The 16,991-nt window shown below is 51.3% G+C and overlaps 1 protein-coding gene across 3 annotated transcripts in view; it reads left to right on the top strand.

Moving 5' to 3' along the window:
* Positions 1 to 16,991, top strand: part of LOC126569965 (mucin-5AC) — a 43,328-nt gene that overhangs the window by 10,056 nt on the left and 16,281 nt on the right. For all 3 annotated transcript variants that reach the window (XM_050227394.1, XM_050227392.1, XM_050227393.1), the window contains exon 3: positions 12,912 to 13,141. In XM_050227394.1, coding sequence (XP_050083351.1) covers positions 12,912 to 13,141 — 230 coding nt within the window. The remainder of the gene's footprint in view (positions 1 to 12,911; positions 13,142 to 16,991) is intronic.

The following is a 16,991-nucleotide window of genomic DNA, read 5'->3' as shown; positions in this document are numbered from 1 at the left end:
ATCAATCCACCAAGTATCAAGTATCGTGGGCTCAATGGAAAGTGAGTTTTTGTGTGAAATTCAATAATAAAACACTCGGTAGATCTTAGAGGTGGGCAATTATAGCGAAAAGGGTAATGTATTCCGATGAAGGAATTTTCAGGGTCCAGATTAAAACCTTGATAAGGATGCATACCAGTTGCATTTCTGTTCGAAGTGCAAGAAATATGAAGAAAGTTTTCCAGAGCCAGATGATCGATCATTTCAATTCAATTACCCCCGGATGCACTAGTATCACCCCATAACCATTTGAACCCATACTGTGCCCATCGTCCAACCCTTAAACCAATTCCAGAAGCGAGGAAAATTTCCAAAAATCACACCGCAGGCCATCAGGAATGCGTAACTGAACCGATCGCGGATCAACGAGTGCGCACTGCAGGGGATGGCACCAATCCGGCCCCAAGTAAGCGCGCGCTTAAGATATCCGTATCGAGGGAAAAGAGAGAGAGAGAGAGAGAGAAAACCATAAAATAGAAATGGAAAGAAAGGAAACGGAACATGTGGTGGAACGTGCGGTGCAAAAAAGGGGAAATGCGCAGCGAAATGACACGCATCGAGGGATTGATTGGAGAGCCGAGCAGCGCCACCGTCAATCGGCCGCGTGCTCAACCATGTGGTCAATTAATAACTGCCTTTGGGGTACACTTCGGTGACAAACCGCTGCGCTGGTAGTGGCAGGAAAATTGCTTTTCACTTTTGAACCCTCCTCCGTTTCTCACCGTTTTCCGCTTTCCACCCGCCACCTGCCGCCTTTTGACCCAATCGAAACTGTCGATTTTCTATCGAGCCGCTGGTGGTGGGGAAAATGAAACTCACTGCCATGGGACCTGGTGGTTACCCGGACCGCGTTCCGGTGAAATTGGAAGTGTAGACTCAATTACAGCGCCCATTACGAGATTAGTGGCTTGATTAGACCGCGAGAGACCGAGAGAGTGGTGGTGGTGCGCCCGTGAGGGAAATTGAAAACGAAATCAAGTGAATTCGGAATGTGCGGTGCGTGGTATGTGATCTGCAGCGCTGGTGACTCGCCGATTGGTTACCGGCGAAGGTAAAGTTAAAGATCTTACCGGTAACCGCGGTACGGAGGATTCGATCGCGTCAAGTGATGAGAGTGCATTTTCCCCTAAAATGGAGCGAATTACGCACTTACCTCATCGCAGTGGCGGTGGGTGCGATGCGCTGGGTAGAAAAATGATTCAAATCGCACGTCAAACGGTGTCAATGGCGGTAAGGTGGCGCCACATGGCACACAGAGACACAGGGCCAGCTTTCGCGGGTGTTCGCTAATTTCACAATTTTAAGCCAATCCGCCGCTGGCCGATCAGATGGGAGAAGGGGGTGATTAGGTACAGGTGACGAATTGGCTAAACTCGCACCGGCTCTGGGGGCAGTGAAATGGAAAAGCGTTCGCCATAAATGAAATTAATTCCACGCGAGACACGCGATAAAATGCGATGTGGCACTGGGTTGAGATGAAATGATCGTTTATAGGGTAGCGGTACCGCGCCTTGGTGGTGGCCTTGGATTTATGCTGCGCGAAGTGTGAAGCTCCCGCTTTTATGGTACCGTGGTCCGAGCGGGGGTTCTCTTTTAGCGCTAGCGCGGGTGCTGTTGGTGGACGAAAGTTTTCGCAATGGTGTGGCGTGCGGAATGAATCTTCGCATCATTTCGTGGCCAAAAACATATAAAATCGTGTGCAATCATGGTGAAATGTGGCGAGCAGACGTGCAGCGCCCCCCCTTTTTCGTTGCATCTTTCATCGCATTTTGTGGCAATTGAGGGAAAATTGTCATCACCATAAAGGTGCGTCTTTGTCTTTGCTTGTTGTTAAAAGTGAAATGTTAAGCCGTTAAACTTTCCGCGGAGAACTGTAAAGGAGCAGGGTCACGATACCAACTTTCCGTTTGGAAGTGTAAAAAAGAAGTTTATAACAAGTTGCTACCGTAGCCGGGCTTATGAAATAAAGTTTTGCAAACGGCTAAATGACATCCAATGAGAGATTGCAGGATTTGGATTCTAACTTGCTCAAAACAAGAATTCGTTCCACTCATCCATCGTCGAGCGTCCAAAGGTCTCGTTCATTATATCAACATCCGGAAACGTGGCCCTCGGGGACTTTTTTTCTGTTGTCGATTAATATTGTCGGCCATCTCGACTCGACTACATAATACGACTCATTTCTAAACATTCCACATGTAGCCCCACAAGCCGGTGGCCGGTTTTGTCATCGGGGGAATGTGTAAATATATGTAAATTCCGCTGAGACCGACGGGCCTGACTGGCTCGCTGTCTGTATGTGACGTTGTAGTTATCGATTAGATGACAAAGCCCCCAAGGGATCAGCATCGATACAAGCGAACGGAATAGCGGGACGCAGGATGATGCGCTACGATTGTGTCCGGTTCGAGATGGCTTGTCGGCGTTGGGTCCCATCATTCATAAACCATCACACGAGTGGGACAATATGCATTCCTCCTTCTTGCCTTTCACATGACACATTGTTGCTGCTGCTTGACGCCTGCTAGCTAGCGACCACCCAAGCAAACGGAAACGCGTCTGCTGTCGCTCGCAGTGGGAGTCTCGAGTGTACAAAATGAGCCATAAAGCCATAATTTCCGTAAGCGTCCGTAATAAATTTAGAAGAAAAAGATCATAAAGTGCGTAATTGTTTGCCCTCAGTGCCCGGAGGCGACCAGCATTTCATATTTACCCAATTAAGGAGTCAACGCTGCTGATGGAGCCACCTAGGAGTCATAGGGAGACGAGCTAGAGTTGCGTTTGGAGACGGGGGTTATCCAAATAATTGACATTCAATTTACATCTTCCATCTGTCACCTGCGTCAGTCTGTCGAGTGGCGAGCGCACACTTCGGGAGGATCATTTTCTTCGTGCGCTGCGAGGTTGAATTTTTGGGGTGGAGGGAATTTATTTGATCTTTCTCCACCTTTGACCGTCCAAATCCTGCCTGCCGTTATGTCACGTACCGATGGCCACCGACGGTTAGGGGGTGTAAATGGATATTCGTTTGGCTTTCTATCGTCCAAACACACATTGATAAGTGTCTGTCACGGAGACGAATCCCGCTCCGTGTATCAAGTATCGCCCCACGCACGTAAAGTCTGCCCCACAGGCATCGGTATGCGATTATCAAATCGTGACCGAAAGGTCGATCTCAAGCACCTCGCTCGCCAGAGAAAGAGAGACCGCACACCGCCACCGCCACGGCCACCGCCAGCCATCAGTTCTGGCCGCGAAAGCGAAAGTTTTGCGATCAACAACGGAACAACGAAGCTCATCGGGCGGCGTGGCCGCGGCCGCACCTTGTGGATCGCTTTCTTTGGCCACCGCCGCCGTTGTTGTCACCGTTGATTATACGGAGAGGGAGAAGAAAGAGAGATGATGTTATCGTGGCGATGGCGATGGCGTTGCGTAAGCGATTGCGCATAATCGATGTTCCGACGAACCAGCAGCAGCAGCAGCGGCACCCATGGCAGGATCATGTCCGTCCGGCGGTCCGGAGTGACATTTCGACCGTGTCATTCATTAGCATGCCGCACCTTATGCCGGAAGCTGGGTCCACGATGGGCCCGGCGTTGTTCATGACGAGATGCCGAGTATGGCAGAGAGGGAAAGCGCGTTCAAGAAGTGTTTCCTTTTTTTTCTCTTCCTCATCTGGCGGCCTAAAAGATTCCTGTCTTTAATCATCTGTTGCCATTTATCGTCGTCTTCGCTGCTGGATGATGGTGGAGAGTGATAAAAGGAACGATTGCCGTAAACGAACCTTCCTGGGGGGAGAAACTCAAAGTGGGATCGTATGAATTTTTGGGAGGATCACCGGGGCGAACCGGTTTGATAACAGCCAACACCAGCACACTCAACACTCCGAGGGCGGATGACAATGCGGAAGTGACAATCGTTTTTCCCAGGCCTCGGCCACATCTTGCGGCTCGCATGAATATGCAACATTGGCACAACAACAGCACCGCCGGCCTTCTACCTACCTTCTCGTCTCCATTCCAGCGTTTTTCGGATCCATTTTTGACAAGATTCGAAAGTCAACACCCGGATCGCGCAAATGAGGGGAGATTTTTTTTTGCTTTTGGGAGAATTAGTGCCTCCATCTTGTTGTCGTTGTGGAAAGATAGTGCGGACCACCATTTCACCGGACACCGCTTCCCTTTGATATCAACACCCCCAGCACGGAAGCTGGTATTAATCAATCTTCGTCAGGATTACGGATCCAGTCCTCCTACGATGGCGGTGGAGTGAGTGACCGACCGCTCGGGAATTGGTCAAAGCCAAAAAGCACGGCAATCCATCATCACACAATCAAGACAATGATTTTACCCGTTGCCGACGACTGGCCGGAGCAGCAGAGTGAGAGAAAAAAAAAGGTTTCCCAAAATGGCCGTCGATTTCGTCATCGGTCCACTTCCGGCGGTTGTGCCGTGCGCGCGCGCGCGCGCCATTGGCCCTGAGAGCCAATTCGTTTTGTGTGAACCGCCTCAGATTTGGGCACTAGACCAGCCGCTACCAGCTAACCCGCCACCAGCCAGTGGGAACGTCGTAATGTTCTATCCGTCATCGCATGCTTCAAGGAGGTTTCGGCTCGTTCGAATGTCGTTCGTGGCCGTGGCAGCGTGGCTCATAGCGTGATCTTGCAGAGTTTCTCACACGCCCCTTTGCACGTCGAGGAGGGGCCTCGGTCCGCTGCCGGTCCGGCAGTAAACACTGCAAAAGGTCAACTACTTACTAGCAACATTAAGGGCGCGCTTATGATGGAGCGAGCCATAAAAAGTGGAGGATTTACGGTCGTTCCCACCCAACCGCAGATGTGAGGCGCACAGAGCACGCCACGGAGCACAATCTTGCAAGGATGCTCGGGACCGGTGTGGTCACAGCTGGCAACCGGTACCCCAGTGGCAGTGATGACGTACGAGCGACGTGATGATGTGATGAGTAATTGACGCTCTTCGTTGCAGCTCATCTGTTGGCTCATCGCCGCCTTGTTTGGGGGGAATTTGATAGAACTCTGCAGATCGGTTCACCCACCCGGCGAATCAGCATTGATTGCAACGACGATCATCGGCACTGCTGTCATCGGTATGGTGATGATGATTGGTCTGATGTGCAAGATGCGCAAAAAAGGGAATTCTTTAAATCTGAAGAACAGAAATACCCAGCATCCGGTTCGCTGTGAGAATCTTCCTCCATGGAGCTTCGCTTCATGTAGGTGAAGGTTCTATCCGCTGCAGTGACTAATGTCGCGGCTAGTGTTGCGATGGAGTGGAGAGTATTTGATTAATTTATGCAATTACTTTGTAACTCTCGCATCCACCAGCGTTGCATTATTCGCTGCAAGAGTCACTCGAGAGGATGGAGACCTTCGCTGATGCCGCTGACGGGGTTCATTAGGAAATCAAATTTTATTCCTTTCGATCTTATATCTAATGGGACAGAGAACACATTTTGAGGTGGTTTATGCGCCGATGCTGCATCGACAAAGCATTTACTGAGTACTGGCAATTGAGTCTTCCGAGGTTTGATCCATTCCTATTAGGAATCGGCCTGCGTAAGCGTAGGAGAACGTTCTTGAACTTCAAACCAAGAAGAGAACCAACGCATTCCGCCTTGCCACGTTACGTCACGCAATTGTACCTTTTATGATCATTTCGCGGTTATGGTCAGTCCTGGTCCAGCGCTTTGCATAGTGTTCATTTTTGCTCGGAAGTTGAACTTTTAACCAATAATTACAGGTCTCAAAAGTGTGTGCGCTATGATGGTAGTGGGTTGGACAGCCTTGCATTACACTGGCTTGGTCTACCCCTTGGCCTTGGCCAAACATCATCATCATCAACGGTGGTGCCCTAGTGTCGCCGTTCTGGCGTCGTTCTTTGGTCGACTCAACAAAGAATGCTGCCAAGGTGGTCAGGCTGCCCCAGATCGGAAGGGGAACCAACATCCTTACGCGGTACCTCAGTAGTCGAGGCTGGAAAATTTCAGGTGACAATGGTGGCCAGCGCGGACAGACAATGGCGCAAGGCTTGATGCAATCCACCGCGTCATTTGTGGAGTCACGCATGCGCACCGTACCGCCGGGTAATGTCGGTCCACCGCGGTAATGGTGCGGTGCGAAAAGCTGCAACTCCGTACCCGCCGTGGGCGGGCGTGAAAATTGTTAATTTTCCGATTCAGTTACCCCGCCGCTCGCTCGCTTGCTCGCTTTTGTTTCCAGTGCACTCGCCAGTGCCATTCGTCTACAACCATTTTTCCCCCTGTTTTCGACTAGGTGCCAAGTCGAGGGCCTTCGGTTTACATACGAACTTTCCACAAAAAGTCATTTATCTCTATGCCAGCCACGTGTTGTGGTGGCTTTTCTGTTGTTTCGGGAAAACGGCCTAGTAGCGCGGTGAATGGTGCATTTGTCTTCGCCGCATAATGGACGCAGACACCAAGGGGTTTTCGCACATATTTTTGGCACCCGATTAGTGACCACCGTGAAGCAGTGCCCCTCTGGTCATCCGTTAGCGAAATACCGGATCGGAGTGGACTTCCTTTCTGCAAAAGCTGAAGCAACGTGCCGGGTGGCCGGTGTCGGTGGCAAGAGGAAGAGACCAACACCTTGGATCGGATTGTCATGCGAGCGCACTTGCCTGCCGACCACGACGACGCCATGCGGCGTTCGGTCTGTTATTGTTGCTAAAAGTTGTGCCCATTCCCAGGCCACCTCCCACCGGTGGCATTGCACAACACGCGACGCGGGCATTAATTACCAAGCATTTCCACGCCATTGGACACCTCAGAGAGGCGAGCGCTGGTGTTGGTGTTGGTCACCCGGAATGGCATGCTGTGGCCATGAATACCGGAACAAACTGGCTTCTTTGGGATCCCGATCCCAGAGCCAAAGCTAATCCAATTCCCCGTTTGGAAGAGGATTACGATGCTCGCATCTGCGCTCCCAAAACACGGAGATCGGACAGAGCACCGGAGTAAAAGCTTTCGTTCGGTCGTCAATAAACTCGAGCAGCGTGGATGCCGAATCCGAAACCGGAGCTAATTTAGAAAGCAAAAACCATCGGAACATCATCGATGCCGCCGAGTCGGTGAGCAGAGATAAAAGGATGGCATCTTGCGCGGGCTTTTGGTGTCGTAACTGTAGTGGCCGTTTCGTAATGGGCGAAGGGGCGAACGAGCGCGATACGCTGGAGGTGCCCGATTGGTCCATGAATCTGTGGGGAAAATAAAATTATTACATTAATAAACCAACAACCACCACAAACCGGGCGCGACCGGGTATCATTAGAGTGAAAGATCGATCAAAACGATTAGCCCCGGGTATCGACGGAATCGGACGGTGCGACCAGTACGGCACCCACTTCCGGTACCCGGACTGTGTCCGTTGGTTTTCTGTTTTGTTTTCCTTTCGAAGAAAAGCGTGAAAAGCGCATCGTGTGCGAGCGTGCCAGTTGCCGAAAACAATGCACAGGTTAATGAACGGTCGGACCCAGTGTGACGTTGGATTTTTTTTTTGGGAAAATTCGTGTGGAAAAATAAACCCCTCCCCCCACCCTATCGTTCGATCCGAGGGGAAAGCCGGGTCGAGAGTGACGTGCGTGAGCGATGGCGAGTAAATCAATCCACCGAAACCATCGATAAACCATGGAAGAAAGTATCGCAGCGAAGTATTGGTGTTTGTTGACGGCGTGACGTGACTGATTGTTGTCCAATGAAATCACCATAAAACGCTGGTTCGTGATAAGCCGCAATTAGCAGCGGATAGTATCGGCTTGGTAGGTCCGCCGATGCAGGCGGATAACAGTGGTGGAAGGAGAGATGCTGTGTGGTGAGCGAATGAATAGAGATGACGAATCGCAGCATGCCATCGTCATCATCGTCGTGGTCGTTGTTGCGGCGGGGGAAATGGGCGGTGAAAAGGAAAGTGGCAAGGGCATTCGAACGAAGGTGACGGCGTTGCATTTACCTCCCTGCCATGACAAATGGACTTTTGCGATCGAATCGTTTACACCGCTCAGATCGACGAATGCGAACCTTCTTCCTTCTCTGGAATGCGCAATCGTAGAAGGCGTAGACCGTTGGAGTGAAGCGGGAGCGTTCTGTATCCCGTGGTGCCGTTCACGAGACGTGAAGTCGATCTGCGTATGCAGACGCCACGGCAACGATTGGTGGGCAAGCGATCGCCAAGAAGTGTGACCTCTCGGACTGCAATGTTGCATCGCTTATTTATTGTTATTGGCATTATTTATGATAAACCGGCAACAAGTACTCACGGACCTGCACCCTTCCCGGGCGCCCCGGAATGTCCGGGGTGGAATTCCTGCGCGTTGGTTGTTAGGCGATGTCATTCTGCGTAAGCGGTCCTCCCACACTGGCAAAAGGCAAGGGCCTCGAGGCTCGTGCTCTGTCCACGGTGCGTGTAATCTCGCGGAATGGGTTATGGTAATGGGCGAACAAAAGCGTTTATTGATGTAGCGAGATACTTCACAAATGGCAACTGGATTAGACGCCAGTTCGGAGTGTATTGAGCGTTTATCTGGTGGAGCATGAGTAGGCCCCCGGGTGGAGGAGGGAAGGGTGTAAGCACAGAATTTATGATATTCTGCGGGACATTCATTTCTCTTTGGAGCCTCCGATGGAGAGGCGCGCTTGTGTATCGCTAAATCACTACGCCAGAACACAACGAACAACGAGAAAAAGAGCGAGTAGATCAGACAATCGAATTCGAAATGAAAGGAACATCGCTTCGACATTCCCCAACAGCGAATGGATGTTGTCCTCATTTTGATTAACAACTACGAGGCGCGCCTCAACTCATTTCGAGTTCGAGTTGGGCGAAGGGCGTGTTGTGACGCAATTTTCGGCCAATATTAATGTCATGTTCAAAGGCGTTTGGCCCTTGACGAAGGGTCTCGATCGGCACCAGGGGCTTCGATCTCTTGCGCCCCGAAAAACTCGCAACCTTGACCGATTTCTAATTGTCTCGGTAAACATCAAATCCAAGTGCCCGAAGCGTGCGCGCGCGCGCGCGTTGGATGAGCTTTCAAGTGCTCGGTAGGAGCTCGATGGGTACGCCATGGGACCGTGGTGAGCATGTTGAGTAGCGTGCGCGGCCATTTTCAATCGAATGCTTGACCTCCCGGTGGTGCGCAAAAGCATCTTGGCCACCGCTGTGGTGCTTAAGACAAATGAGGGGCCCCTTCTCAATCCGTGGTTATTTGGGGCCCGAGAGTGCTCCGAAACGCCACTGCCAAGGTAGAGTAGTGCGACCACGCGGTCATCGCCGAAGTATCGAGGGAAAACGGCGAAAACACTTGAGCGAAGCGTCCTCACGATTACATGATCGACGTGGTGTGCGCCTTTAGTGTGCGCTGTGTCATTCATTTCGTTGCTGCTGCGTGTGGTGCTGAGCGAAGTTCCTTCTTTGCAATTTTCCCTCAATTTTCTCGAACCACCAATGCCAGCAGCTGCTGTACCAAAAGGCGTGAGTGTGTGCTGGTCCGTGATCTAATGGGTGACCGTGTCCGGACGCCACCGGAAACGTTTGGCACCCTTTAGCTTCCGTTCACCGTCCCCACTACCGTTCGTCTTTTGTGATGCGGAAAACGGATCGAAGGTTTTCGGACCGAACCGAAGACACCCTCTTCCGATTGGTGTGCTTCCTATTCCTTCCTCTTCACCTTCTCCACCTTCGTTTGCACTTCTCGGGTGATTAGCTCGCCGGCGGGTCGATCCGGTGCGGCACGTAATTTTCCTTCCGAAAAATTGACCAAAAAAACCGCGTCTTTCCAAAGCGTGCAAGGTTAGCAAATGGCGGAGGAGAGAAGAGGAGCAGAGGGTGGCCACCTCGAGTGAAGGTTTAAAACAATAGAGAGCGGCCAGAGCGCGCGATTCGAAAATGGAAAATGAATTCGTACTAGACCGGCCCCCGGGGCCGATCGCTCGAACCAGTGCTGTCAGCGCCATCTGTAAGTGATGATTGAGGTTAAGAACAAAGGAGGCCATACTAGAGCGGGCCTTGTATCCTTGGCGGTGGATGTTCAATCAAGCAGCCTTCTCGATCCTCAATGCGCATTGAACGAATTCACTTCTTTTGCTTTTTGCCTGCGATCCATGCTGTTCAGAAGCACCAGCAACACGGGACCATATCGTTCCGATCGAGCATCAAGTGAGATCGAGCATGCATTAACTTGTGACAGCTTCATTTTACGGTCGCTCTTACACGGAACTTGCATGTGCAGACCTCTACGCACACATACGCATACGGGATGCGAGTTGAGGCCGTCATCCATCAACGGCAAGGGAGTGAAGTAGAACAACGATGACGCTCCGACTGCGGGTTCTTGAAATTGAGCCGCACAAACAACTTGAGATAAAATTGTAATTTATTCCTGCGTTCGTTGATTGGAGTGGAATGGCTCTTGGGATTCCACCAGAATGTACGTACGTCGCTCGAGAAGATTAAGGTCAACTGGCACTACTGCTGTTGCTGCTGCTGCTGCTACTGACAGGGCTCCTCTCGTCTCGGAAATCTGAAACTCCTTGCCGGGAACATCGGGGCTACATCCGGGATGGCGCATTCCACCAATGGCGCCGCCTTGGGGGATAGAATCCTCATCCTACGCATCTGCGCAAGGGGAGGATCGTCAAAATCCGTGCCGTCCCTGGCTTTGTACTGGCTGGCTGGTGACCTTAATCATCGTGTAAACGATGAGCCCAGAAGCGCTGGACGCTGCGTGTTCCCTGATTTATGATGACCGCGGGGTTTTTGAGGTTCTTTGTGGATTCTGTTCTTCCCCCCCTGCTTTGGATTGTCCCATGAGGTTGTCGGGAGTGTGAACAAGCCACCGCACGGACTGAAGAGTCAGCCAGTGAGTCATGGGGCAGTTTGTCAGAACAGAGAACTGTTCTTCCCCCCGGACCGGCCAACACCGGCTGGATGACGAAGGTGGTAACAGTTTCGGACCAAAACTTGAACACTCAATGCGCCCACGGCCAGCTGTGCGCCAAGCGATCACGATCACGATCATGGTGGTTTGGAGAGAAAACATCGTTTGAAGTCCTTACCCACCAGTGCCTGGCGTCGGTCAGGTGTAGTGGTGTAAAAGGTGTGAATGACCTCTTTCACTTGGTCCCACTGGCGGACATCGAGGGTTATAAGATCGAACGTGACCACCACCGCTGCCGCCGCCAGCGCGCGTACAGATACCGCTGGGTTCGGTCGTTGAGGTCGGCGGCATCATGTTGGTCTGGTCGTGTCTCTCGTTACCTGCCGGTACCGGGAATGTGCGACAGACACTCATACACACGATTAGAATAACTGATGATCGGGCGGTTCTTACTCGCCAACGCAACAACGGTTCTACCACGTGTCGAACGTCGTCGGTTCGAAATAGTTCACCGAAACAACCGAATGGATAATTAATTTTCTTTGTCATTCGACAGCACTATCTCTTCGAACGCGATCGAATGCGTTTCGCTACGTTGCGACGACATGACATTCGCGTTCTCTGTAGAATGGCCAACGCGCCAGGCTATTGCTTCGGTGGACGATGCCGCGCATGTCTCCCTCGTAGGCTGGCTGGGAAGGATTGAAAAATTGCATTTCTATCGTGGGGCGACCCCCGACCGGTCTGTCGTGTCAGCTAGCGGATCTGGGGTTACTGGTCGAGTTCATTTGTCGTTGGTGGCCATTTTTATGCGCCACCATCGTCGTTATGCTGCAACCTGCACCTACCCGGATAAACGCGAGCAAACGCTGCTTGTTGGCCGCTTGTTGGTCTTGATCTCGGTGCTGCGATCTGGCCATTCAACCCGGGCCGCTGGTACATGGGAATGCAGTGCCAGGTCGGTCGGTCGGTCGGTGTGGCGCAACTGATACCTGCAGTGCCGCGCTCGGATCGGCAACTGAATGACAGCAAAATGCTTTTTTGTCGCTTCGGCACATGTGCGAATATGGTCGTGTTGCGGGAGGACGCGGGGACATTGTTTGATTCGCGGACCACGGAATCGAGCGAACCGAGCGAGTCGACCTGCACCTGATCACCGGCCACGCAGAACGGTTTCTATCGGTTCTGCAAACGTGTAGCAGATTTATAAACTCCATTCAATTGTATGTTGCACAGCATAGGGCGTATAAGAAACATAATTCTTTGAGCTACCTTACCGGGCACAAGAAAACAAGAAAACCGCCTTCGTCGCGCAGGTGACCGAATGTCGCATGCAAATGGATGGCGGCGAACAAACCGCTTTATGACTCTATTTTTAGCTTCTCTTCGCGTGAACTCCCTTTTTGGGGTTGAAGCGGGTTTCGGTTTGGGAAATTGGCCAACAGCCCCGCCCCCCCGGGCGGAGGGCGGCTCTCTTGAACCGTGGCAATCGTGTCACCAATTGGCACACACATGCATGGCGCACCGAAGCGATGAGCGGCCGAAGCTTCACAATCTGGCCCCATCAGCCACAGCCTCCCCACAAACGAAGAAAAAAGTCACACCGACTGGCGGGTAAAAATGCATGACATTGAATGTAACGAACGAGCGAGCGAGCGAGCGAGCGGAGAACTGCTGCTAAGGTTCGTCGTATTCACGGTGATCGCACGGTGGTCTCTTCACCCCCTTCCCAACCTGTCAGTGCTTAATTTATGCTGCATCCCAAGAGATGCGGTGTTGAAAGTGGGCTGAGAAAATGTAAAAAAGATGGGCTGGAAAATTCGTTGCATTTCTCAATAAACACACACAGGGTGGGGTGAAGATACGTTGCCTAAATTTGGTTTTAATAGCGTGGAACGCTGAAGAAGTGACTAAGTAGGCATTGAAATCACAATCAATCTCATCTCTTTCCATTTTTGTTTGCAGATAACAACTACTATTTCGCGCAATCGCAGAACCGGTTCGTGCCATCGTTCGAGAACTCGAGAAATGGGTTCTTTCCGTCGGCCCTGCAACGGCAGCAACCACCGCCCGATTCCTACCAGGAGCAGACCCTCTTCGTCAACAGCAACAACGTCGACCGAGGTGCCGGGCCCAACGATGGACCGACTGGGTCGCGCGGCATCACACCATCCTACTATCAGTTTACCTACACGGTAAGTGGACGAAATCCCTCATGGCATCGTTACTTTTGTTGTCCTGTGGACCCTTTTTGGACCACCGACAATGCCCGATCGATCGATCACATTTAGTTCAATTTAGCAAACTCCCTTGCTGTGCTTGCTGTTATCTCTCTGTGCGTTGTGTATTTTAGTTTGATTTAGTAGTTTGCTGTTTGCTGTGTGTATTTTGTAGTTAGCACGACGAGTAGGAGAGCGAGAGAGAGAGAGAGAGAGAAAAGTGGATAAAGAGATAAGAGAAGTAGTTACGCAGCGTAAAGGACCTACAGCAGCACAGCGCGTGCTGCTGTTCGGCTCTTGCCGCAGTTGTACAATACTTAACCCACCTCCTACGCTGGCAGTATCTGCTAGTACATAATTGCGTTACCGACTCGTTACGACATACGCGAAAGTCGAAGCCGTTAGTAGCCATCGAGGCACTAGTGAGTAAGTGTATGTGTGGAAAAGATGGCGACCTTGTCATACATTTCCTACAGAAATGGCAGAAAGGGAAGGGTGGGAGAGTGTACTTATGAAGCCGGTCACCGGTTGAGCGTGCGCCGCAACAGCCCCCTGGCCAAATCGTGGCCGTGCTTTACTGCGTGGCATTAAACTGTTTTTTATCAACGAACCGCACATTGAGCCAACGATCTGCATTGCTCCAGTGTTCGCTATGAACCGGCACGCCATGTCGGTAGACTGTGTGAACAGTGCTGCTTGGCTTTGTGTGAGTCAGCGAACAGTGGAGTAGATCATGTGAATGCTCTTTGACACTACGCGAGATATGTTTGGTATGAACTGCCATTTCCGCTGGTGCGGTAGGCTTGAACACCTGGTTCTTGAGCCCCTGACATGATACTGTTTGCTAGAACTGTTGTGAAAATTTATACAAAATCATGAAGATTGACAAATTGCTCCGTAAGAGCTTTAGTACATAAGGGAATCACGGCATAGTGTATGCGAAGTCAGCAAAAAAGAAGGATAATCAAAAAAAAAAAGTCAGCAAAAAAGAAGGATCTCTTAAGGCCATCGAAGGCCATGGAAGGCCGCGGAATGCTGCTCGAATTACGGAGGATAAAGAAAATAATAATAAATAATAATGAATCTCTCCCCCTCTTCACCGCTATCGAACGTACCGCATCATTCCGCCGACAATCGCGTTGTGTGACGCCTTCGTTAATCCATCAGGGGGGAGGGGAGGTGGCTGGCAAGCTAAGAAGGCTCGTTATGGCTCGTTATTAGAGGTTAATTTATGGCAACGGCAAAAATAGCGATTTAAAGCTCAAACACTCAACGAACCCGCCCGCACAAACGAACAAAAACCAAACAAAACAATAAAGAAAAAAAAACCAACTAACCACTGAAACTGAAAGGTTTGGCTGCGCGAAAAAAAGCCCAAAAAATCGGAAAGGTCGGTCATCGACCGTGGGGGTTCCCGGCTGATGAACGCGCGCGGTCCGGCGTCTGATGATCGGTCGAGCGGGCCGCAGCGGCCGTGCTTGCTTATCCATCGCGAAGCATCGAAGTTACCCGGGTGTAGGCTTGCACGATGCGCGAGCGAGTTCGCGAGTTCGCCGTTGTTTTGACGGACGGGTGCCATCTGCTGGCCGCGAGGGGTCGCAGATCTTTGACCATCATCGGCCGGCCCGGGTGGTTCGGTTTGCTGATGGAATGATGAATGATGGATTCTGCTCCATCATCATGCTCGGTTGAGCGCGGGCAAAAGATGTCATTTCTCTGCCGTCATCTAGTCTGCCATGAGCGTGATCACGGAGAGGATGATTCGGAAGGGGTATGATGCATCGCTGAAGATGTTGCTGTGACGAACGGAGGATCAATGCTCATCGCAATCACACCGCAAAGGGTCAATGCTCAGTGGGAGATGCTCCTTGAGTTGATAGAGAATTCTTGTAGCCTGTAAGAGAGAGAGAGAGAGAGAGAGAGAGAGAGAGAGAGAGAGAGAGAGCGAACTTATTGGAAATTGATGATCGAGTTTCGTGGAATTCGAGTATCAATAGATGATCTGTTGTGAATGAAAAGTCATTTCCAACAAATCCTGGACAAACGGTACATATTGCTCGGCACGATCACCGCGATCCTCTTCGCAACATCTTCTAACAACTCGAGACGAATTCACACTTGTTGCTGTTGCGCGCACATGATGCTGCCGTTGCTGCTGCACCCTACAGCAAAAGGTCCGCAGATCGCTACTACCTATGGCGCCGCTGCGCTGGTCCACGAGCTGCACCCTTTTTATTGCTTTTCTATGATTATTGCATCGTCGGCATCGTGCGAATGGCGGCGCTATTGAATGGTTTGTGGTACCGCTGCATCTACCATCATCGCCGTCATCCTCATCATCGGTGAACGAACGATCCTCCGCCACCGCGTTTGAAGATTCGCTCACCTGAAGACGACGCCGGCACCGCGTTGCCATCTATTGTCGATAAGGGGCTTTTGTGGCGAGTGGCCATTGAACTGTTGCAGTGAACATGAACCCAACCAACGAACCAACGGAGCCCACGGATGTATAGATGGATGGATGGTGAAGATGCTTAACGATCACGATGCCGTCCATTCATGCCACCAGCATGTTTAGAGAGGTGGGGCCGCTCTATTCTTTCTAAGCTGCGAGCTGCGAGAGAAGATCCATCATTATGGGGCTTCCCCGATAGAGACCTTTTGTGGTTTCACTGGCCGCGGGGCGGTGGTCGTGGTACCTCTCCTGCATACATAAAGAGGGAGACGACTGCGAACCTCTTAGGGTGGTTTAGGGTGGTGTCGTGGATCCCCTAGGCGCTGGCTGTGTGACCTTCGGGGTCACATTTTGTGGTGGCATTCCGCATTTGCTGGCTGCAGACGACAGTTTCCAATGCAAAACTCCATCGCACCAGAACGCGATTGCGCGAGCAGCGAGCACCGGAAATGGACGGACAGACAGAGGGAACCCTTTTTGCAGAGGTCAGCACTGTAAGACTTTTAATGATTTGCCCTCCTCCAGTGGGGTCACTGGAGCCTTCCTTCGCAATGTAAACATATTCCTCATTTCCGTGGGACCATTTGCTCGGTTTCCTGGTTAGCTCACTGGTGCTGGTGCTTGTGACGTCGTAAATCGTGTCACCAAGCTCTGACCAGCGAGTGAACGCGGAACTCCCGGTTAAAGATCGGTCAAAGGGATCGCGATTTCGATCGATGAAACAATAATGACCAATTTACTGATGCTCAACGTTTTGAGTGAGCTTCCTGTTCGGCCAACAGGGGCACGTGTGCATTATGAAACGAATCCGGATCCCACCGAACCCTCATTTGGCTTGGAGTAGAGATTATGATCAATCGATCATTGGCTCAGCTTAGCGATCTAGATAGCGATCAGCGGATTGAGTTCGCAGAAGCATATAATCATCGTGTCACTGTTGCTGCTAGCGGTGGACAGGATGCCACAGATGAAGCTCGCCCCAGGACCTCACCAACCTGGTGGCGCCTCTTGCTCGGTGTGCTGCTGGAATGCATATTCATGCCAGTGGTTCTTGTGTGTCTGTGTGGTTGTTTTTCCTTTTTATATATCTGCTTTTGTTTAGACGGTATGCCATTCCGGTGTTTTCGTTAATGGTGTAGCCCGTCCACCGGGTTTTTACGCAACCTCACATCTCAGAATGCATCATAAAACAAAGGGGCATTCGTTGTAATTAGATGTGCCCCCGGTGCTGGCGCCCCAGGTCTGCGTCTGCGGACCAGCCAGCCGCCCAGCCAGCCATCCAGCGCCATTGCAAGTTTCGCTCGATTGGTTTCTTGGTGGGCCACCGATTGCATATCGCATTAATTGCAATGAAACGGAGGTGCGCGCGGC

The sequence above is a fragment of the Anopheles aquasalis genome, chromosome 2, assembly GCF_943734665.1.
Source record: "Anopheles aquasalis chromosome 2, idAnoAquaMG_Q_19, whole genome shotgun sequence".
Classification (NCBI taxonomy): Eukaryota; Metazoa; Arthropoda; class Insecta; order Diptera; family Culicidae; genus Anopheles; species Anopheles aquasalis.
This window is presented reverse-complemented; position numbering and strand designations above follow the sequence as displayed.